At 45.7% G+C, this 17,061-nt stretch overlaps 1 protein-coding gene across 1 annotated transcript; it reads right to left on the bottom strand.

Moving 5' to 3' along the window:
* Positions 1 to 14,976, bottom strand: kiaa0319 (KIAA0319 ortholog). The gene is made up of 16 exons (XM_030073201.1): positions 14,841 to 14,976; positions 12,497 to 12,599; positions 11,109 to 11,764; positions 10,521 to 10,689; positions 9,893 to 9,991; positions 9,363 to 9,461; positions 8,327 to 8,444; positions 7,931 to 8,076; positions 7,155 to 7,318; positions 6,364 to 6,502; positions 4,821 to 4,980; positions 4,107 to 4,243; positions 3,324 to 3,446; positions 2,951 to 3,041; positions 2,223 to 2,314; positions 1 to 833 (listed from the first exon to the last, which is right to left on the bottom strand). The coding sequence occupies exons 2-16, from the start codon at positions 12,543 to 12,545 to the stop codon at positions 676 to 678; spliced, it is 2,400 nt and encodes a 799-aa protein (XP_029929061.1). The 5' UTR covers positions 12,546 to 12,599; positions 14,841 to 14,976; the 3' UTR covers positions 1 to 675.
* Positions 14,977 to 17,061: the final 2,085 nt, after the last annotated feature.

The following is a 17,061-nucleotide window of genomic DNA, read 5'->3' as shown; positions in this document are numbered from 1 at the left end:
TGGAGATGGTGTCCAACATCTGGTCTCAGTCTGGGGACGTCGGAAAAAGGTGATTCTATCCTAAACAAAGCCAGTTATCCCGACCAGCAGCCGTCTGGAGCGCTGACCTCTGAGGACCTCAGGCGGTGGAAGTCTCCTGGCTTCTCTTTATTCTCGAAGCGCTCCAACAGTCTGCCAGCAGCTCTGACCGTCTGAGGTGTTTTTCAAAATGCAGCTGAGGTAAATCTGCAGGGCGAGGACGCTGGAGGTTTGTCCACGCGTGTCTTCACCGTCTCCAGTCAGAACAACACGTCTCAGTCCGGTGAGTAAAAAGCCCTCAAGGCCGTTTTCACTGCGTTTTGTCGGCGTCCTGCTTCCTGAGTCCGTCCCGCCGTCCCTCAGCCAAACTGATGAGCTCATCCCTGCGAGCTGATTGGCTGGAGATCCTCTCCAAACAGGAAGTGACCGATACCAATGAACACGAAAAACAAGAGTGTCTCCTGAACGGCTGAGCGAGCGCGAGCAAACACACACCAAGAAGACGTTTACTTCACTGACCTCACCACAGGGGGTTTCTGGGTAATGAAGTCCTACAGGCTTTACAAAGATGAGGTGTCTCGCTGCCACTCGGGGTCGCCAAAGTGTCAGGTTCTGTCGTGCGGTTTAGATTCGACTCCGCCCCCCCGACACCTGGCGTCAGCCGAAGGCGTTCCCGTTGCGGGCGGCCTGGGCGTTGGCCCGGCTCCTGCTGTGCACGGGACGGTCCCGGCTGAAGATGGTGTCCTGGTCGCTGTCCAGCTCCGACTCGGACATCATCAGGCTGGAGTTGTGCTCCGTGCTGCGGTGCTTGATGCCTGCAGGGAGACGAACACGCCGGGAGAAATGTTTAGTCCTCAAGGGACGTCCACTATTTCCACTACAACTGAAGGTATGACTTTATTTAGACTGTCAGTGTTAATATTCACTCATGATATTTATTCATATTTTGGCTCATGAACTTGCTCATCGCTCTTTCCTCCGGTGGCCCTGAGAGCTCAACACACTGCAATGTAAGAAAAGACAAAACACAAATGTGAAGGAGTTTCCCATTAAAATCATGTATTGTTAGCCTCTGACCTCAGAGTGAAGCTGGTGGTATCTGCGATGGGTCAGACCCTCTGCCAGCTTATCTCATTTAGAGGTGACCAGTTGCTTTTCTGGAATTTATGACTCGGCCTGTTCATTAGCGAGGTCTGTTTCTGGAAAGGTTTTATTGCTTTATTACCTGATTGACTACGTAAGACATGCAAAGTGTATGTAAGTATACTGTATGTATATGTTGTTCTGTTTTTAACACTCCATTACTCAGCACCTTAAACTGTTTATTATCTATATATTACATCCTAGGTTAATATCCATTCACACTGTTTTTCAGACTGGAGGGGACGTGGTGATTCCTTAAGAGGCCGAATCAAGTCGGTTAGTTCCTGAATCCCAGTTCCGGGCGTCGGGTTCTGCCACTTGGTTCTTGGTTTCATGGTTTCATGCTAACTCTCCTTATCTATACAATCATGTATATACTTCAATTCCATCTGTATATTTCATATTCATTACCATCTGTATATTTCACATCTCATATCTCATATTCTTAGGTTAGCCCTTATTGTATATTTTTAGTTTTTAGTCTTTATAGTCTTTATTGTATATATTTAGTCTTTAATCTATTTTATTTAACTTTATTGTATGTTTCTACTGTTGCTGCTGGAACACCAGAATTTCCCTGGTTGGGATCAATAAAGTATATCTATCTATCTATCTATCTATCTATCTATCTATCTATCTATCTATCTATCTATCAATCTAAAATCTGAAGGCCTTAAAAGCTTCCTGTCACCTCCCTCATGTTGATAATCTTCCTCCAAGCTTTGGTGTGTGATCCTCCTGCTGTCACAGCATTAAAGGCCTGAAGACCATCTGACTGTTTGTTTTTGTTGTAGAATTCCACGACACAAGCAAACTAAGAGAACATCTTCATCCGTTTGACAGAACGTGAGCGGCATTTAGGAAACAAACTGTCAGCACAGAAACACTTGGAAAATGTTTATGTTTCTACCGAGTGAAACTTGTCGGCTGTTATTTTGACTCCTCTGTGTTTATTCTAATTCAGATTCCACGCCCCGTGTTATCCTGCTGGGAGCTCCCTGCGTCCCGCCGCGGCGTGCTGGTCGATAAAGTTGGATTGAACGGGACGCTGAGTGACTCACTGTATTTGGGTCGCAGCTCCACGCGCTCCTGCTCGTCCATGTTGTCCAGGATGGTGTACTTGGTTTTCTTCCTCACTTTGGTGCGTCTCCTCCTGAGCGGCACAGCGTGTTCACACTCACATTGATGCTCATATCCTCATAACTAACACTCACATCACAGCTGGCTCAAGATTACACTGACAGATATTATTCCACGCACTGCTGGTGTTTGGAATCTGTCTAAAATCTGTTTCCAAGGTAACAGATTTCAGTATATATTTCAGGATTAACAGCTGTCAAATTTTCCTACTTTTATGCATAAACAAATACTTGTGTTTTGGGCAAAATAGCCTTTTTTCCCGACTTCCCTGGAATGAGAGAAGATGTGAAAATGACAAAGTGAAAAAATAAACCTAACAGCAACTACAGGACGTACATTTCAGCTCCTCCTGATCGTCCTGATCGTCATGATCCGCCGTGTAAACAGCTTCAGAGCTGCTGGAGGGTTTATGTTTTCACTCTGACGGAGCCAGGCTAACGACTCCCATAGACTTCAAGTCTTTATGCTAAGCTAACAGGAAATGCTACACATAGGAACTGAACCAGTGGACGTCCAGAGGTGGAGATGGTGTCTAACATCTGGTCTCAGTCTGGGGAAGTCGGGAAAAGAGTATTTTGCCCAAAACGTTGGAATATTCCTTTAAATCTGATATGTAGCATGTCCAGACGAGGCTCAGGTGTGTGCTGACCTCTTGCAGCAGCAGATGAGCGTCCAGCCGAGCGACAGGATGCAGACGATGAGCGAGAAGCTGGACAGGACGACGTAGAGCAGCCGCCACTCTGAGCAGACGGAACAAAACATCGCAAAATCTCAGAAATACATCAAACAAGCCTTCAGTTTTTATTGCTAATTCATAATCAAACATATAGTATTGTTTTATTCTGTTGTGACTTTTTAAATTATTTATCCTTGCGTGTTATTTGCTCTGACAGTTTGATGTCCTGACTCACTGCGAAGAAATGCTGAGTCATGCCGAGACCCCGGGGACCGCCTCATGACAACAACTCCGTTTTTAGCTGAACTATTCCTTTAATCTGTAAAAACAAAACAAAAAACTTTACCACAGTTGCTCTCCCCGTCACCAAGGTAACGGCGAATCAGGTTCTCCGTCCAGAAGGGGTCGCAGACACACTCCTTGGTGATTGGATCACACTGGCCACGCCCCGAGCAGCGCAGCAGACACACTGGAGGAAAACACGGGAAATAAAATATTCTGATTGGCTAATGAAGTCTGAACTGACACTAATGAGAAATCTATGAATGTAGATGAATATTTATCATAAATTATGTACATTGTTATTGTTATTGTTATTGTTATTACTGTTGTTGCTGGTGGTAGTAGTAGTAGTAGTAGTAGTAGTAGTAGTAGTAGTATTTTTATTTATTATTACTATTATGTCTATTCATAGTAGTATTTCTAAGAAAGCATTGATAGATTTGTAGATCATTTGTGCACGGAGAAGGGGAGGGATTAGAGAAGTTTCAACTTCTTCCCACTCCTTTTCGAACAAACTTTTCATTGTTTGTTGTTTTGTTTTTTTTTGTTGTTCAAAATAAAACTTGCAAATCAAATCAAATCAAAGTGGCTTAAAAGTGAGTCTCAGCTTTGGATCCACGGCAGATGGAAGTTAAAGGAATTTACACAATGAAAAAAAAAACAAAAACTTTTACGCTGAAAAGCAAAATGCTCAGCTCAGAGCGCGGGCAGCTGACATGACGTTTTGAGTTTGTTCTTTGTTGTGTTTATTTTCCTTTTTCTTTTTCTGTGGTCAAAGTTAAAAAGCACACTGCTGCAGTAAGGGGGCGGTGAGCTGCTCCCTCAGTGAGCTGCAGGTGTAACTCACGGGCCGTGTCCACCCTCAGCGCCCTGAACAGCAGGTAGTCGGTTTTGTCCCGGAGCAGCTGGCTCCTCAGCACGGACACCAGCCTGGAGCCCGAGAGCGTCCCGTCAGGGCCGCGCACCGAGAACCTCAGCACCGTGCTGCACACACACACACACACACACACACACACACACACACACACACACACACACACAGCATTGTATTATTACACTCCACTGACAACATTCACTCTTGGCTTCCTCTGAATCCAGTTTTTTTTTTTTTTTTTTTTTTTTTTTTAACGTGGTTTCTGATCATTTCAGCAGGAGCTCATATTTCCTTTGACCAGTTTCCAACTCCTCGCAAATAATTAGCATCGAGCTGTTAAAGACGGCGTTTAGAGATTTTGCCCTTCCTTTGTCACTTTCAGATTTATACTAAACTATACTGGCCGCTACCCATGGCTTCAAACACAAAACAACACAAAAAATACAACATGAGTCTGAGTACATCTTTACAAATCTCTGTGCACATTTGCATTTTTGTTTCTTGTCCTAGTTTCTTTGTCGTGCACTGATACAAACGGAGCTGCTGACAGCAACATATAAATCATCAGCAGCAGCATAGCGACTCAAATCTCATCAAATCTCACCGTCAATCTCATTACTCATTTGTAAATTTGGATACACATCTGAAAGTCTCTGTGCTCATTCTCCAATATGACTGGTCCACTACCTGAGCTGGGAGTGTCCCTGCAGCGCCCTCAGCTGGATGTCGCTGTCCATGACGTGCAGCAGGGCGGCGAGCTGTCGCAGCAGCGTGTCCCTCTGAGCCAGACTGACCTGGGACAGCGACACCAGCAGCTCCAGCTCCACCTCGTCACCTCCGCCCGGCTCTGCACACACACACACACACACACACACACACACACACACACACACACACACACACACAGAAGCTTGTTTACACTGGGTTTTCCAGTTCCAGGCTGCTGCAGAGCCTGGTGCAGAACGAAGCTCCTCCTCCACACGTGCAGATTCAGGTAAACACAGGTATACATAAACCGAACATACACCCTATAGCCACACACACACACACACACACACACACACACACACACACACACACACACACACTGAGCTGATGAATACATGAATATACTGAAAGTATTTTGGAGGGGTTTGTTTAAGTCGACTTTTGTCTTTTTAAAGAATATTTGTTGATTTCATGTTGTTATCTACGGAAGCCCTAAAGGGCCATACATAAATATATTTTATTTCCTCCGTTTTCTTGTGATAACGAGATAATTCCTCCGTTTTCTCGTGATAACGAGATAATTTTCCTCTGTTTTCCCGTGATAACGAGATAAATTTCCTCCGTTTTCTCGTGATAACGAGATATTTTCCCTCCGTTTTGAATGAATGAATGAAACGTGATAGGCCTGAGATTTCCATCATACGTGACATGTCATGCTGACTGACGTCTCCTTGGACACATAAAGCAGGGGTCACCAATCATTTGCCATGCAGGGCCAAGAGGCTGCAGGTCATTCCAACCAAGACCTCCACCAGGTGATTTCACTGATTAGCTCACCTTGTATCAGAAAGGAGGAACTAATCAGTGAAATCACCTGGTGGAGGTCTTGGTTGGAATGAAAACCTGCAGCCTCTCGGCCCTGCATGGCACATGATTGGTGACCCCTGACATAAAGCATAAAGCTATTTCAGCCTGTGTCAGGCCTTGATTGAACAGATAAGTGATGCGGTGATCGATATTCTCCTGCTCTTCTGACATTGCTACACTGACTGATGTCTGCAATGCTTTAATAAACTAGACAATCGCTTTGTTTTCTCGATTTAATTATCTCGTTATCACGAGAAAACGGAGGAAATTTATCTCGTTATCACGAGAAAACGGAGGAAATAAAATATAGTTATGTATGGCCCTTTAGGGCTTCCGTAGGTTATCCCAAATCTGTGAATGAAAACAAAAAGTTCATTCAAACACGACAAAATACAGAGAACATGAGACATTAAAACATTAGTCGTGTTTTTTTCTCTCTGATGTCCAAAACAAACTGAACAAAATGTGAAACTGTCAGCTGGACCGTGGCTCTGATGAAACGCTGCACCTCCAGTTACTGATGATGCTAATTAACTTTAATTTAACTTTAATGAATGTTTGATTTATTGTCGTCCTCTTCTTCCATCGTCCTGCCGGTTCACACACCTGAGCACCAGCACCGGCCCCTGCGGGAAACCCCGTGTTGACATCTCACCTGGTCGGACCTCCACGGTAGCCGTGGCGACACTGGAGCGCCCCTGGGCGTCGGTCACCCTCAGCTGGAACAGGTAGGTGCCCTCGACCAGGTTGGCCAGGTACAGCGAGGCCTGGCTGTCTGAGCCGTACAGGACGTCCTGCCAACACACACACACACACACACACACAGCTACTTATGAGAAAATAACAGATGTGTGTGTGTGTTTCCTGAACCATAAAGGCTTAAAGGAGTAGTTCATCTAAAAATGTCAGCCAGTTGAAGCACCGGTGAGCAACTTCAGCAAACAGGAAGTTCCTGTTTCAAACCAACAGGCTCGCAGTCTGGCAGAGAAACACACTTTTATTTTGAAGGCACAGGAGGATGGGAAAGTAAGTATAAAGATTTGTGAAGGTTTTATTGGTTGAGATTTTAATTTCCAGCCACTAGAGCAGGATGATGATGTCACGGTTTGAGACGCTCTGTTTGACAGGAAGTTGAGGTCATGTGACATCATTTCATGGCGACTTTAAACAAGAGTTTACCAAACACTTCCTCCCTCCTGAAGAGGCACTTCCTGTTCAGCTGTGTTGTTGTTTTGGAGCTGCACGTGATGCTTCATTAAAGTCTCATCCTAATACAATCAAATCTAATTTCATCTAATCTGATCTGATGTCATGTGATTTGAAATAATCAAATCAAATCAGGTTTGATCTGATGTAATCTAATCTAATCCAACCTGATGCAGTGCAGCCAGATCTGATCTGATCTACTGTAATCTGATGTAATCTGGTGGATTTGGCCGCTCTCACCCCGGCCGCTGGGCTCTGGCTGTCTCGGACCCACAGGAAGTGAACGTCGCTCTGGTCGCCGTCGGTAACGGAGCCGCGGAGGACCAGCGAGTTGTTGGGCAGCGTGAGGCTGTGGCTGCCGCTGGCGTGCGCCACGGGGGGAGGAGGGGGAGCAGGACGTCCCGCTGCAGGACAGGAGGAAGGAGCCCGTCTGACTTCATGTTCAAACTAATACTATCTTAACTATTTAACTGCTTCTTTAATTATTTCACTGTGCAGCCATTCACACCCGTATGACTTTACAACAATTAAACACCAAAAATACTGGAACTTTTGTTAGGAAAGAAATTACAACAAAATTTTAAAAAAAAATTACAACAAAACTGTATTTATAAGGGTTAAAAATGATATTTATGATATTTTAAAGTGAGATCAGTAATGCTGGATAGATTTCTTGGGTTCACATTTAATCCAGCAAATTCACTTTATTCTCTCCAAGAACATGGGAAACAAGATCAAAAGCAGATTAGCAAGAAATGCACCAGAAAATAACGAGGAATTAGTAAAGAAGTTACAAGAAAATCACCAGGAACCGTACAAAAACAACTTAAAAAATACAAAAACAAACTACAAAAAAATTGCATGAGAAAAAATAGGAGGAAAAAAACAAAAAACCCACCATTAATTACCAAAAAAGAAGAATAAAAAATAAAAAGCAATAAATTTTGTTGGGTGGGTAAAATAAAAACTTTAGAAATCAAGTAAATCTGAGTGTATTTCCTGTTGTGTGTGTTTACCTGACTTGGCAGTGGTGGGGGGAGCAGGGGGAGGGGGGGTCGTGGGGGGAGGAGGGATGGTGGTGGGGTCAGAGGTCACCACGGCGGGGGTGGGGGGGGCGGTGAGCGAGGAGGCCTGGGAGGAGCCGGCGGCAGACACCGTCAGTCTGAGGAGAAGAAGAAGACGAGCAGAGCCTGTTAGTCTGACAGGGAAATAATTATGATAATCATCACAATAATACATTATTCAAATAAACATTATTTACAGAGCATGTGTAACCACTGACTCCCAGAGAATCTACTGAAGCCTAAAGCTGCAGTGAGCATTTCTGACCACTAGAGGGCACTCGGTGCTGCCTCCTGCCTCCCAGCAGCTCCTGAGCAGAACCCAAAGCTCAGGAGGAACAAGAACAGCACCTGAACGTGTACTGTCCCGTGTCCAGGTGGGACAGGTTCAGAGCGAGGAGGTCGGCCGAGTCCTGCAGGCTGACCGGCGGTCCACTCAGCTGCTCCCAGCGACAGCTGAGGCCTCGCCCTGCACACACACACACACACACACACACACACACACACACACACACACACACACACACACACACACTGAAACTGTTTCCACAAAGCAGTTGCTATGGTGTTCAGAGTGGTTGCTAGGCGGTGGCTTGGCAGTTGCTGATCATTGCTAGGGTGTTGCTAGAGTGTTGCTATGGTGCTCCTGATGGTTGTATTCCAGGTGGTTGCTATGGTGTTGCTTGACGGTTGCTATGGTGTTCCCTGATGGTTGCTAGGGTGTTGCTAGAGTGTTGCTATGGTGTTCCTGATGGTTGCTAAGGTATTCCAGGTGGTTGCTATGCTGTTGCTTGACAGTTGCTATGGGGTTCCCTGATGGTTGCTAGGGTGTTGCCAGAGTGTTGCTATGGTGTTCCTGTTGGTTGCTAGGGTGTTGCTAGATGGTTGCTACGGTGTTCCTGATGGTTGCTAGAGTGTTGCTATGGTATTCCTGATGGTTGCTAGAGTGTTGCTATGGTATTCCTGATGGTTGCTAGGGTGTTGCTTGACGGTTGCTATGGTGTCCTTAATGGATGCTATGGTGATCTTTTTTTGGGGGGGGGGGGTCTTTTTTTTAATTTAATTTGTGTCCTCTGGCTGTCAGTTCTGTGTCACAGTGAGGTTTGTTTTATATTTGTCACCTAAAAATGTGTTTTTCTATTCATTCTGTTTCTATTGTTTGTACAAAGAAACTCAAACTCAAACTCTCGGCTGTTGTTGGTGTTTGATCGTCTCATCAGAGAGAAACAAACTTCACATCTCCAACATTAAGAAACCAACAGAGAGGTCAGAGGTCAAAGGTCACACAGACCACACAGGGGAAAGACTAAGAAGCAGAGGAGGTCAGGGATCCAAACAGTATTGATCAGTATTGATCAGTATTGATCCAAACTGAACCAAAACGTACGGCTGCTGTTCAGGACGTCCCGGCGGGGCGGGGGGGTCACGACCCCGACTGACGACGGCTGGGAGGGGCGGGGGGGCTGCAGAGAGCTCACCGCTACAACTGAGGAGACAAGGAGAGGAAACAAGGAAAGGGAAGGAAGAGAGGAAGGAAAAAAATACAGAGAAAAGGAGAAGAAAGAAAGAAGGAAAGAAAGGAGAAGGGAGTCACTGCGGCGTTCTACATTTCCTGTCCTATAAGGTAAACCCCGCCCACCCGGCACACAGTGTGGATTAAAACAAACTCATTCATTCAAACTTGAGTCATTTTCTCAGAGGATCATCAGCTCGACTGAAGCTGCCGCCCTCTTTATGAAAAGCTCTGTGTTTGAAATCAACCACAGCAACAAGCCTCAGCTTACAACACAGAGTAAACAACAACAACAACAACAACAATAAACAAACAAACAAAACTCAATTCAAGCATCTGCAAGCACTGTGTGTGTGAGTGTGTGTGTGTGTGTGTGTGTGTGTGCGTGTGCGTGTGTGTGGTACCAGTTGGCGGTGCAGGAGGGACTGAAGCCTCCTGCTCAGCTGTATCTGTGGGCAGCGCTGGTTCTACAGGGTCTCCGAGGGAAGCTGTCAGGGGCTGAACTGCAGAGAAAACATGAGTGTGTTTGTTTTAAGTGACTTGGCACACCAGAGGGGTGGGGTTAGCTCCACACACCCAGCAGGTAAAACGACCTAAACACTATTTGAAGGCCAGTTCCTGTGATTGGTGCAGTTTTGGTAAGCCCCGCCCCTCTGGTGATGACATCAGTGATGCATGACAGTCATTTTAATTTTTTTAACAACGTCCAGAGTGCAGGAAGACGCATTTTCTTCTGCTGTGTTGATCACAGAGACGAAACTTTGCACTTTATGACAAAAACATCTGTTTACCCTGCGGCTCAGAACCAAACACACATCAGTCAGGCCTTCTCATCACTCAACTCTGATTTATTACATCTTATTCAAATGTCTTATAAAGTATTTATTACATCTTATTCAAATGTCTTATAAAGTATTTATCACTTCACATCGAGGTTGTGTCAGATTCCGTCACTAATAAAATATTTCTGGGCTGCTGGACGTTCCCAGGAGCTGCAGCAGTAAAGTGAACGCAGCGCTGTGATTGGCCTACCTGGCTGGGTGGGCGGGGCTGTGGGCGGGGTGGGGCTGGGCAGCGGGGGCGGGGCAGTGGTGGGAAAGGAAGTCCTTGTTTGGGTTTGATGGGTGGAGTCAGGCGCCGCTGACGGTTTCTGTGGCGACAGTGTGAGCGGCGTGGAAACAGAGCCGGTCTGCACTTCAGTCTGAGAGAACACACACACACACACACACACACACACGCACACGCACGTACACACACAGGTAAATAATCATGTCATCAGCAAATCTGCTTTGTTTTCAGAAAGCTTCAGGACGTCTTCCAGTTTTATCAAGTTCAATTCCAGACTTTTAACTAAAATGTGCTTTATCAAACTCACATTTACATATTTATTGAACTTATTATAGCATCGCCAACTGTTTTTGGATTATTTTTATGTGCTGCAGTCACCTGGATGCAGCAGCTGCAATTTAGCAAAACTCTGTTTCTAAAAATTACTTGACTTCTGTGACTCGTGATCAGATCTGCTGTGTGAACTTTAAGTCACTGAGGTGACGTGCGGTTTGGAGTTTTGTGATTTCCTTGTTTTTTTGTGAAACAGTGAAGGTGGCGGCTGCGTCTCACCGGAGCTCCAGTCGGCCTCGCGGCTCCTCGGCTCAGGTTCGGCCCTGACGAGGCGCCGCTCTCCGCCGGCCCCGCCTGTCTCGTTGGGCCGTCCTCACTCTCTGATTGGTTGAGTCCGTCTCTGCCCTCCAAATGCGGCCAATCAGGAAACAGCTCCGCCTCCAGGCCTCCTCCTGCTCCACCCCCCTCCCTCTCCTCCGGGCTGCCTCCCTCTGGATACTCCAGGTCCAACGCGCCCGGCTCGTAGAAGTCCCGCCCGGCCCCGTCGAGCAGCGCCAGGTCCTTCAGCGCCTCCACGTCCCCGGGCGCCTCGGAGGGCAGGGCGGGGAGCCTCCAGCGGCCGCCGTACGGCTCGCCGCGCACCAGCGACTGCAGCACCAGCGTCTGGGCGGGGCCTCGCCGCAGGAAGGCCAGGTAGGAGTCGGCGCCGGGCCGCTCGGTGGGCCGGCAGTTCTGCCTCTGGCGGCAGCTGAGCACGTAGCAGCGGCCCTCGAACAGCCAGGCCAGGTCGCAGCCCGGCAGGTCGCAGCACGCCGCCACACACTGCGCCAGCGACGCCATGCCGGGCACCCGCAGGATCCCGCTGCTCCGCACCGCCGGGGACACCACCGCCTCCGACAAGGTCGCCCCCTGCCAGCACGGAGACGCCACTGCAGCTGCAACACACACACTGAATGTGAATTCAACCCTTTGAAACCCCGACTGACAGCAGATTTCTTCACACGCAGTTAATCCGCAGAAACCAGAACAAACCGGCTCGATTTCTTCCAAAAAACATGAAGAAATGACCCGGAAATCAGCAAGAAACAAAGAACAAATGACGTTACAGCAGTTCATCAGTGCTGGGTACATCAGGCATGTAAGGGGAGACTTTTTACATACGCTCAATTTCTAATTTCTGTATTTCTTGCTGTAATATTTTTTAGGGTTAAAGCACACATTTAGACTTAATGCAGTGTGTTTGTTTGTTTTTTGTTTGCTTGTTTGTTTGTTCTTACAAATTTCTAATGCACATATTTTTTATATTTGTTTATTATAATTTAATTCTTCTCGTGAGAATTTGAGCAACTATTCCAGTTTCCCCTCGGGGATCAGTAAAGTTTTTCTGATCCTGATTCAGATCCTGATCCTGATCCTGATTCCTGATCCTGATCCTAATCCTGATTCAGATCCTGATCCTGATCCTGATCACTTCTTGTGCAGCAGGAAGGAGGGGGAGACACTCCGACATTTATTTATCAAAATAAATTCTGTTAAGATCATAACGTAACATCAGAGGTGTTCACAGGACATTAATACACCAAAAATATCACATACACACATACGCACACACACACACACACACACACACACACACACACACACACACACACGCAGCAGTGTCTGACCTGCGGCCTGCAGCAGCACACACAGCAGAGCAGCAGTTTTCTCCCACATGTCGACTCTTCAGCCTCTTTCAGTTAAAGGTGCAGTACGTCCATTTTTATTGTCCTAACAATAAAAACACATCACAATAAAGGTGTGAGGGTCGTCACTTCATCTGCTGCTGAGGCGTCTGGCTTCCAAAACCACCTGACCTGAACATACTGCATCCCCATACTCCTGTCACACACACACACACACACACACACACACACACACACAAAAGGAAACAGAATATGGTGCTGCTTATAGACCTGATGGAAATGAGAAAAAACCTCACACTCAAACTTCAGTTTTAACATGGAATCATTTTCAATCAATCAATCAATCAATCAATCAATCAAACCTTTATTTAAAGCCTCGAAGATCATTGAGGTTTCCCTCATTTACAATGATGTCGAGGTCGACATGCACCGCAAAAAATAAATAAATAAATGAATAAATTTTATATATATATATATATATATATATACACAAAAAACAACATGAAAATACACAATAAGATACATTCAGTGTTAAAATATTTAAAATAAAACATTAAAAACAAAAAAATGTTCCAAGAGGTTGGTGCACAGTAACTAAAAGCAGTTTTTCCAAACTCAGAGTGAACTCGCGGAACTTGAAATGAGAAATAGTCAGCTGAACGGGTATGGTAAGTATTAGTAGTCGGATTCAGCATGGATGAGATATATGGTGGCAAGTAGGCCTATCCAGTAAGGGCTTTGTAAATAAAAAGATAAAAATGTTTGTCTCATCTCTGTGCAAGGGAAGTCCAGCCAACTTTACTGTACAAAGAGCAGTGGTGTATTTTGAGGTGCGGTCTTCTGGTTTGTTCTGGCCTGCATTTAGCTGATGATTCAAACTGCACAAGAAACACAAAAAAACACTGACAAATTTGGTGTAGACGGCACAGGAGCAGCCGCCCTGAAATCTCCTCCATGTAGCACCCTGAGACTAAACGAGGCTGATACATGTGATCGATCGATCAATAAATGAGAAGAATCAATAGAAGCAATGAAACTTGGAGAGCTGAACAGATGAAAGTCATCAGTGATGTGCTGAAATGAAACACTGAGGGAAGTCAAACTGTGACCAGCAGCTGATCAGATGAAACTCCAGAGGACTGAAGGGAAATAAAAGGCAGGAACATGAAGGAGGAACAGAGGTTCAACATGAACACATGAAAAGCAGGAACATTTTACCTGCAACCTTACGAGGGAGGAGCTCAAACACTTCCTGACTCAAAGAAAAACACATGAAAAGTATATCAAAAATATGAAAATTGGCATAATTAAATGAAATAATATGCACTGTAACAATTTGGAAACAAAAGTCCGTCACATTTTCAAGAGAAAAAAAAGATGAATGTGTGTTTTCTTCTGCGGACATTCACGTTTCAATGTTCCAGTTTGCTGCGGATGGGAGCGCTGTGTCAGGTTCACGCTGCTCCGCCCCCCTGCGTGTAAAACCGGCCGGAGGGTTTCAGCACCACGCCGCTGGACAGCGCCCCCCGCAGGCCCGCCCGGCGGAATAAACACACCCTGCTCGGTGACGGAAAACCAACGCACCGTCATCCCCCAGCCGCCGCAAAACACTGACACCTGCTTTTATTTCATTAATTACATCAACAGCGACGGGCTGACGGGAAACGGACCCGAGGCCGTCGCCGCAGCTCGTGCCCGTCTCGCGCAGAAACAGCCAGATCGTGTTTTCATGTCACACCACAACCAGACTCCGTTGAAAAATCTGCAGCTTTAATATTTCCTTGCTTACTGCTTAGAGCACGTACTTGGTAGAACAAGATAAAAGATGATTCCTATGAAAATATAAAGTACTCTTCAATTCGGCGTAGAGTAAACACACCGGGCAGCGCGAATTTAAGCAAGGCTTCGACTTTTATATTAGGCTCCCCTTTAACTCCGAGTATCCTCTTCAGCTGACGCGCACAGTGACGGGCGGCTCAGAGCGACGTCAAATAGATGTAAATTTTAAGAATTTATTGAAATTAAACTCTGCCTGGTGGATCAGATATATGCCGAATTGAAGAGTGACTTCTTAGAATATGAAACCTTCTAGGGTCATTTTTCTACACTCTCGGTATCCCGGCCAATAAAAAGAAAACTTTAAATGATCGCTTTTTAAAATGGAGTTCGGCCTGTTGTGAGTAAGAGACCGCTATGCATCTGAGCTGACGCCGCTCTCCAGCCCCGAGCTCTGCAGGACAGCCGGTCTTATAAAACACACCTCATCATCCGCTGATCCACACCTTTAATGCGACAGTTTTCACATGAAGAGCCTGAACCATCTCACCTGCTTCAGGTGTGTCCGCTGCACCTGTCCGCCAGTGAAGCTCCCGGGATGGTCCCCGTCCTGCCGGCCTGCCTGCTGGGCTCACTGGGTGGGGTTGGCTGGGTTACATGCTGCGTGTTTGTTGCCGAGAAAACAGGACCAGTGTCAAGTCGGCGAAAATAAAACACTAAGCTTCCGGCCGTGGCCTTCAAAATAAAACCCGTGTCGAGCCTCATCCAAAGCGTTTCCGGTTTTTCTGAGAAAGTAAAGTGTGTGTTTGAGAAGGGGGTCCTGATGAGGGTCTTTTCACCGCATAGCTTTTTAATTTAATAACATTGTTAATTTAACTGGGACACCTCCTGAGATTAAAGACAAAAGATAATTTGACTCAAATAACATTAAGTGTGTTTTCTCCTGGCAGCAAAGGCATCAGCGCATCACTCTGCAGACATGAATTTGTCTGTGTCTTTATTTCTTTGCATTTCTGCTTTATTTGATAGTGACTGATGACAGCTCTGACACACACACACACACACACACACACACACACACACACACACACACACACACACAGTGTAAATGTCAGTTATTCTCAACTTGCAGGCCCATTAAAATGACGCTTCAGACTTTCCATTGTCCTACTGCAGGTTTCAAAGCTGCACTGAGAGCAGACCTGAGGCTTTCAATGCACCTCAGATTTGCACCTTCAGCTTCTCTCTCACGGGGCTTCATGTCAGTGATTCATCATCACCCTGTCCTGCTTCGCTTCATGTCTCTGAGGCCCTAACTGCACACCTGCTGAGGGCCCCTGTGGCCACCAGGGGGCCCCCAAGAGTGCCTGAAATATCCCACAAGAGCTTGAGGTGGGTTTTTTTTTTCAAGTTCCTCTATTCATTTCATGTCATTATTGTAGTAAATAGTCAAGTATTTATTTGATAGTCTGTTTTTTTTTTTTGTTTTTTTACTATTTTATTGCAGGTTTTCATATCGTCTGTAATTGCTTTCATCAATTATATCATTCATCCTGCTACATTTATACATTTTTACAGTTTACAGTACATATTGTCTGTTTTTTAAGAGGGAAACTTCACTGAAGAGGATCCAGTTTATTGAGATTATCTGGTTTTAATTATAGGTGATTGTTGTTCTGCACTTTGCAAATTGTCTGCTGCTTTATTTTACTGAGGTGCAAAGCAGCAGCAGAGCCTCTGTGAGCTCCTGTCTGCTCAGACGAGTAAAGACACGCCGAGCGGACGCTGCTGAGTGTTGGTGCTGCTGAGGTGGCGGTGGGGCCCCCAAATCAAACTCTGCTTGGGGCCCCAGAAAGGCTTGGGCTGGCCCCGCCTGTTCCTGAGGAAAAGACAAAGAGACCTTCACTGATCCTGCAGGGAGAGCCGGCGGCCGGAGACAAAAAAAGAAAAATTAAAGAAATGAAGATGAAATCAGGACGTGAGGTAACTGTCATCATGAAGCTTGTAAGAACTAGTCTGGAGTGGAGCAACAGTTAAAGTTGAAAGGGTGTTTTGAGAGATAAATTTGAAAATAAGAGAAGTGATAGTATAAAAAAATAAATATCACATTGTTTAGAAACAAAAATCAAACCGTGTAATCAAACAATGTAAACAAAAGTGTCAAAACTACGTATTGCACCTTTAAGGCTGTGTGTTGCTCAGACTCCACATCCAATCTGACTTGTTTTTTTTTTTTGGGGGGGGGGGGGGGGGGGGGGGGGGGATTAACCATTCATTTTATAGACGGGTTAGAAGAATCAGAAGAAAACAATCTGCTGATTTTAAGCCTCAAACATTCAGAAGCTTCACTCGGCTCATTTCAACAAGAAGACACAACCCAGAGGCAGACGTTAGGGAATCTCTCTGTATTTTTTTTTTTTTTTCCTTTGCATTTTTTAAAAAAACAAAACATTTACAACTGAAATCACAGGCGGATATAAATTACAACAGCAAACACAATAACATCTCTTAAATACACACTCTGCTGCGCCGCTCGCTCCCTCGTCCAAACCCTAAAACACACAGGAAAATAAAAGTCCCTTTACAGAGGAGACGCCTCGCCACCTTCACACGTCCACACACACACACACACACACACACACACACACACACACACTCTTTCCATGTCAGCAGAGACACCCGGCAGGTCAGGTGTGTGTGGCTGACACTCGAACCTGTGACCCGGAGACACGTGACCCCGCGTCTCCGCCCTCGTTAGACCTCAGCCAATC

Source organism: Myripristis murdjan, chromosome 16 (genome assembly GCF_902150065.1).
Source record: "Myripristis murdjan chromosome 16, fMyrMur1.1, whole genome shotgun sequence".
Classification (NCBI taxonomy): Eukaryota; Metazoa; Chordata; class Actinopteri; order Holocentriformes; family Holocentridae; genus Myripristis; species Myripristis murdjan.
The sequence above is the reverse complement of the archived record's forward strand: the minus strand, read 5'-3'. Positions and strand labels throughout refer to the sequence as shown.

What these genes read in the sequence shown, in the direction of transcription:
- kiaa0319 (XM_030073201.1), bottom strand. Translation starts at nt 12,545, where the DNA reads ATGTGGGAGAAAACTGCTGCTCTGCTGTGTGTGCTGCTGCAGGCCGCA. An exon ending in CCCCACCACTGCCAAGTCAG is followed by an intron (nt 7,319 to 7,930) that starts GTAAACACACAC and finishes CCTGTCCTGCAG; the next exon opens with CGGGACGTCCTGCTCCCCCT. An exon ending in GCTGAGGGTGGACACGGCCC is followed by an intron (nt 3,447 to 4,106) that starts GTGAGTTACACC and finishes GTTTTCCTCCAG; the next exon opens with TGTGTCTGCTGCGCTGCTCG.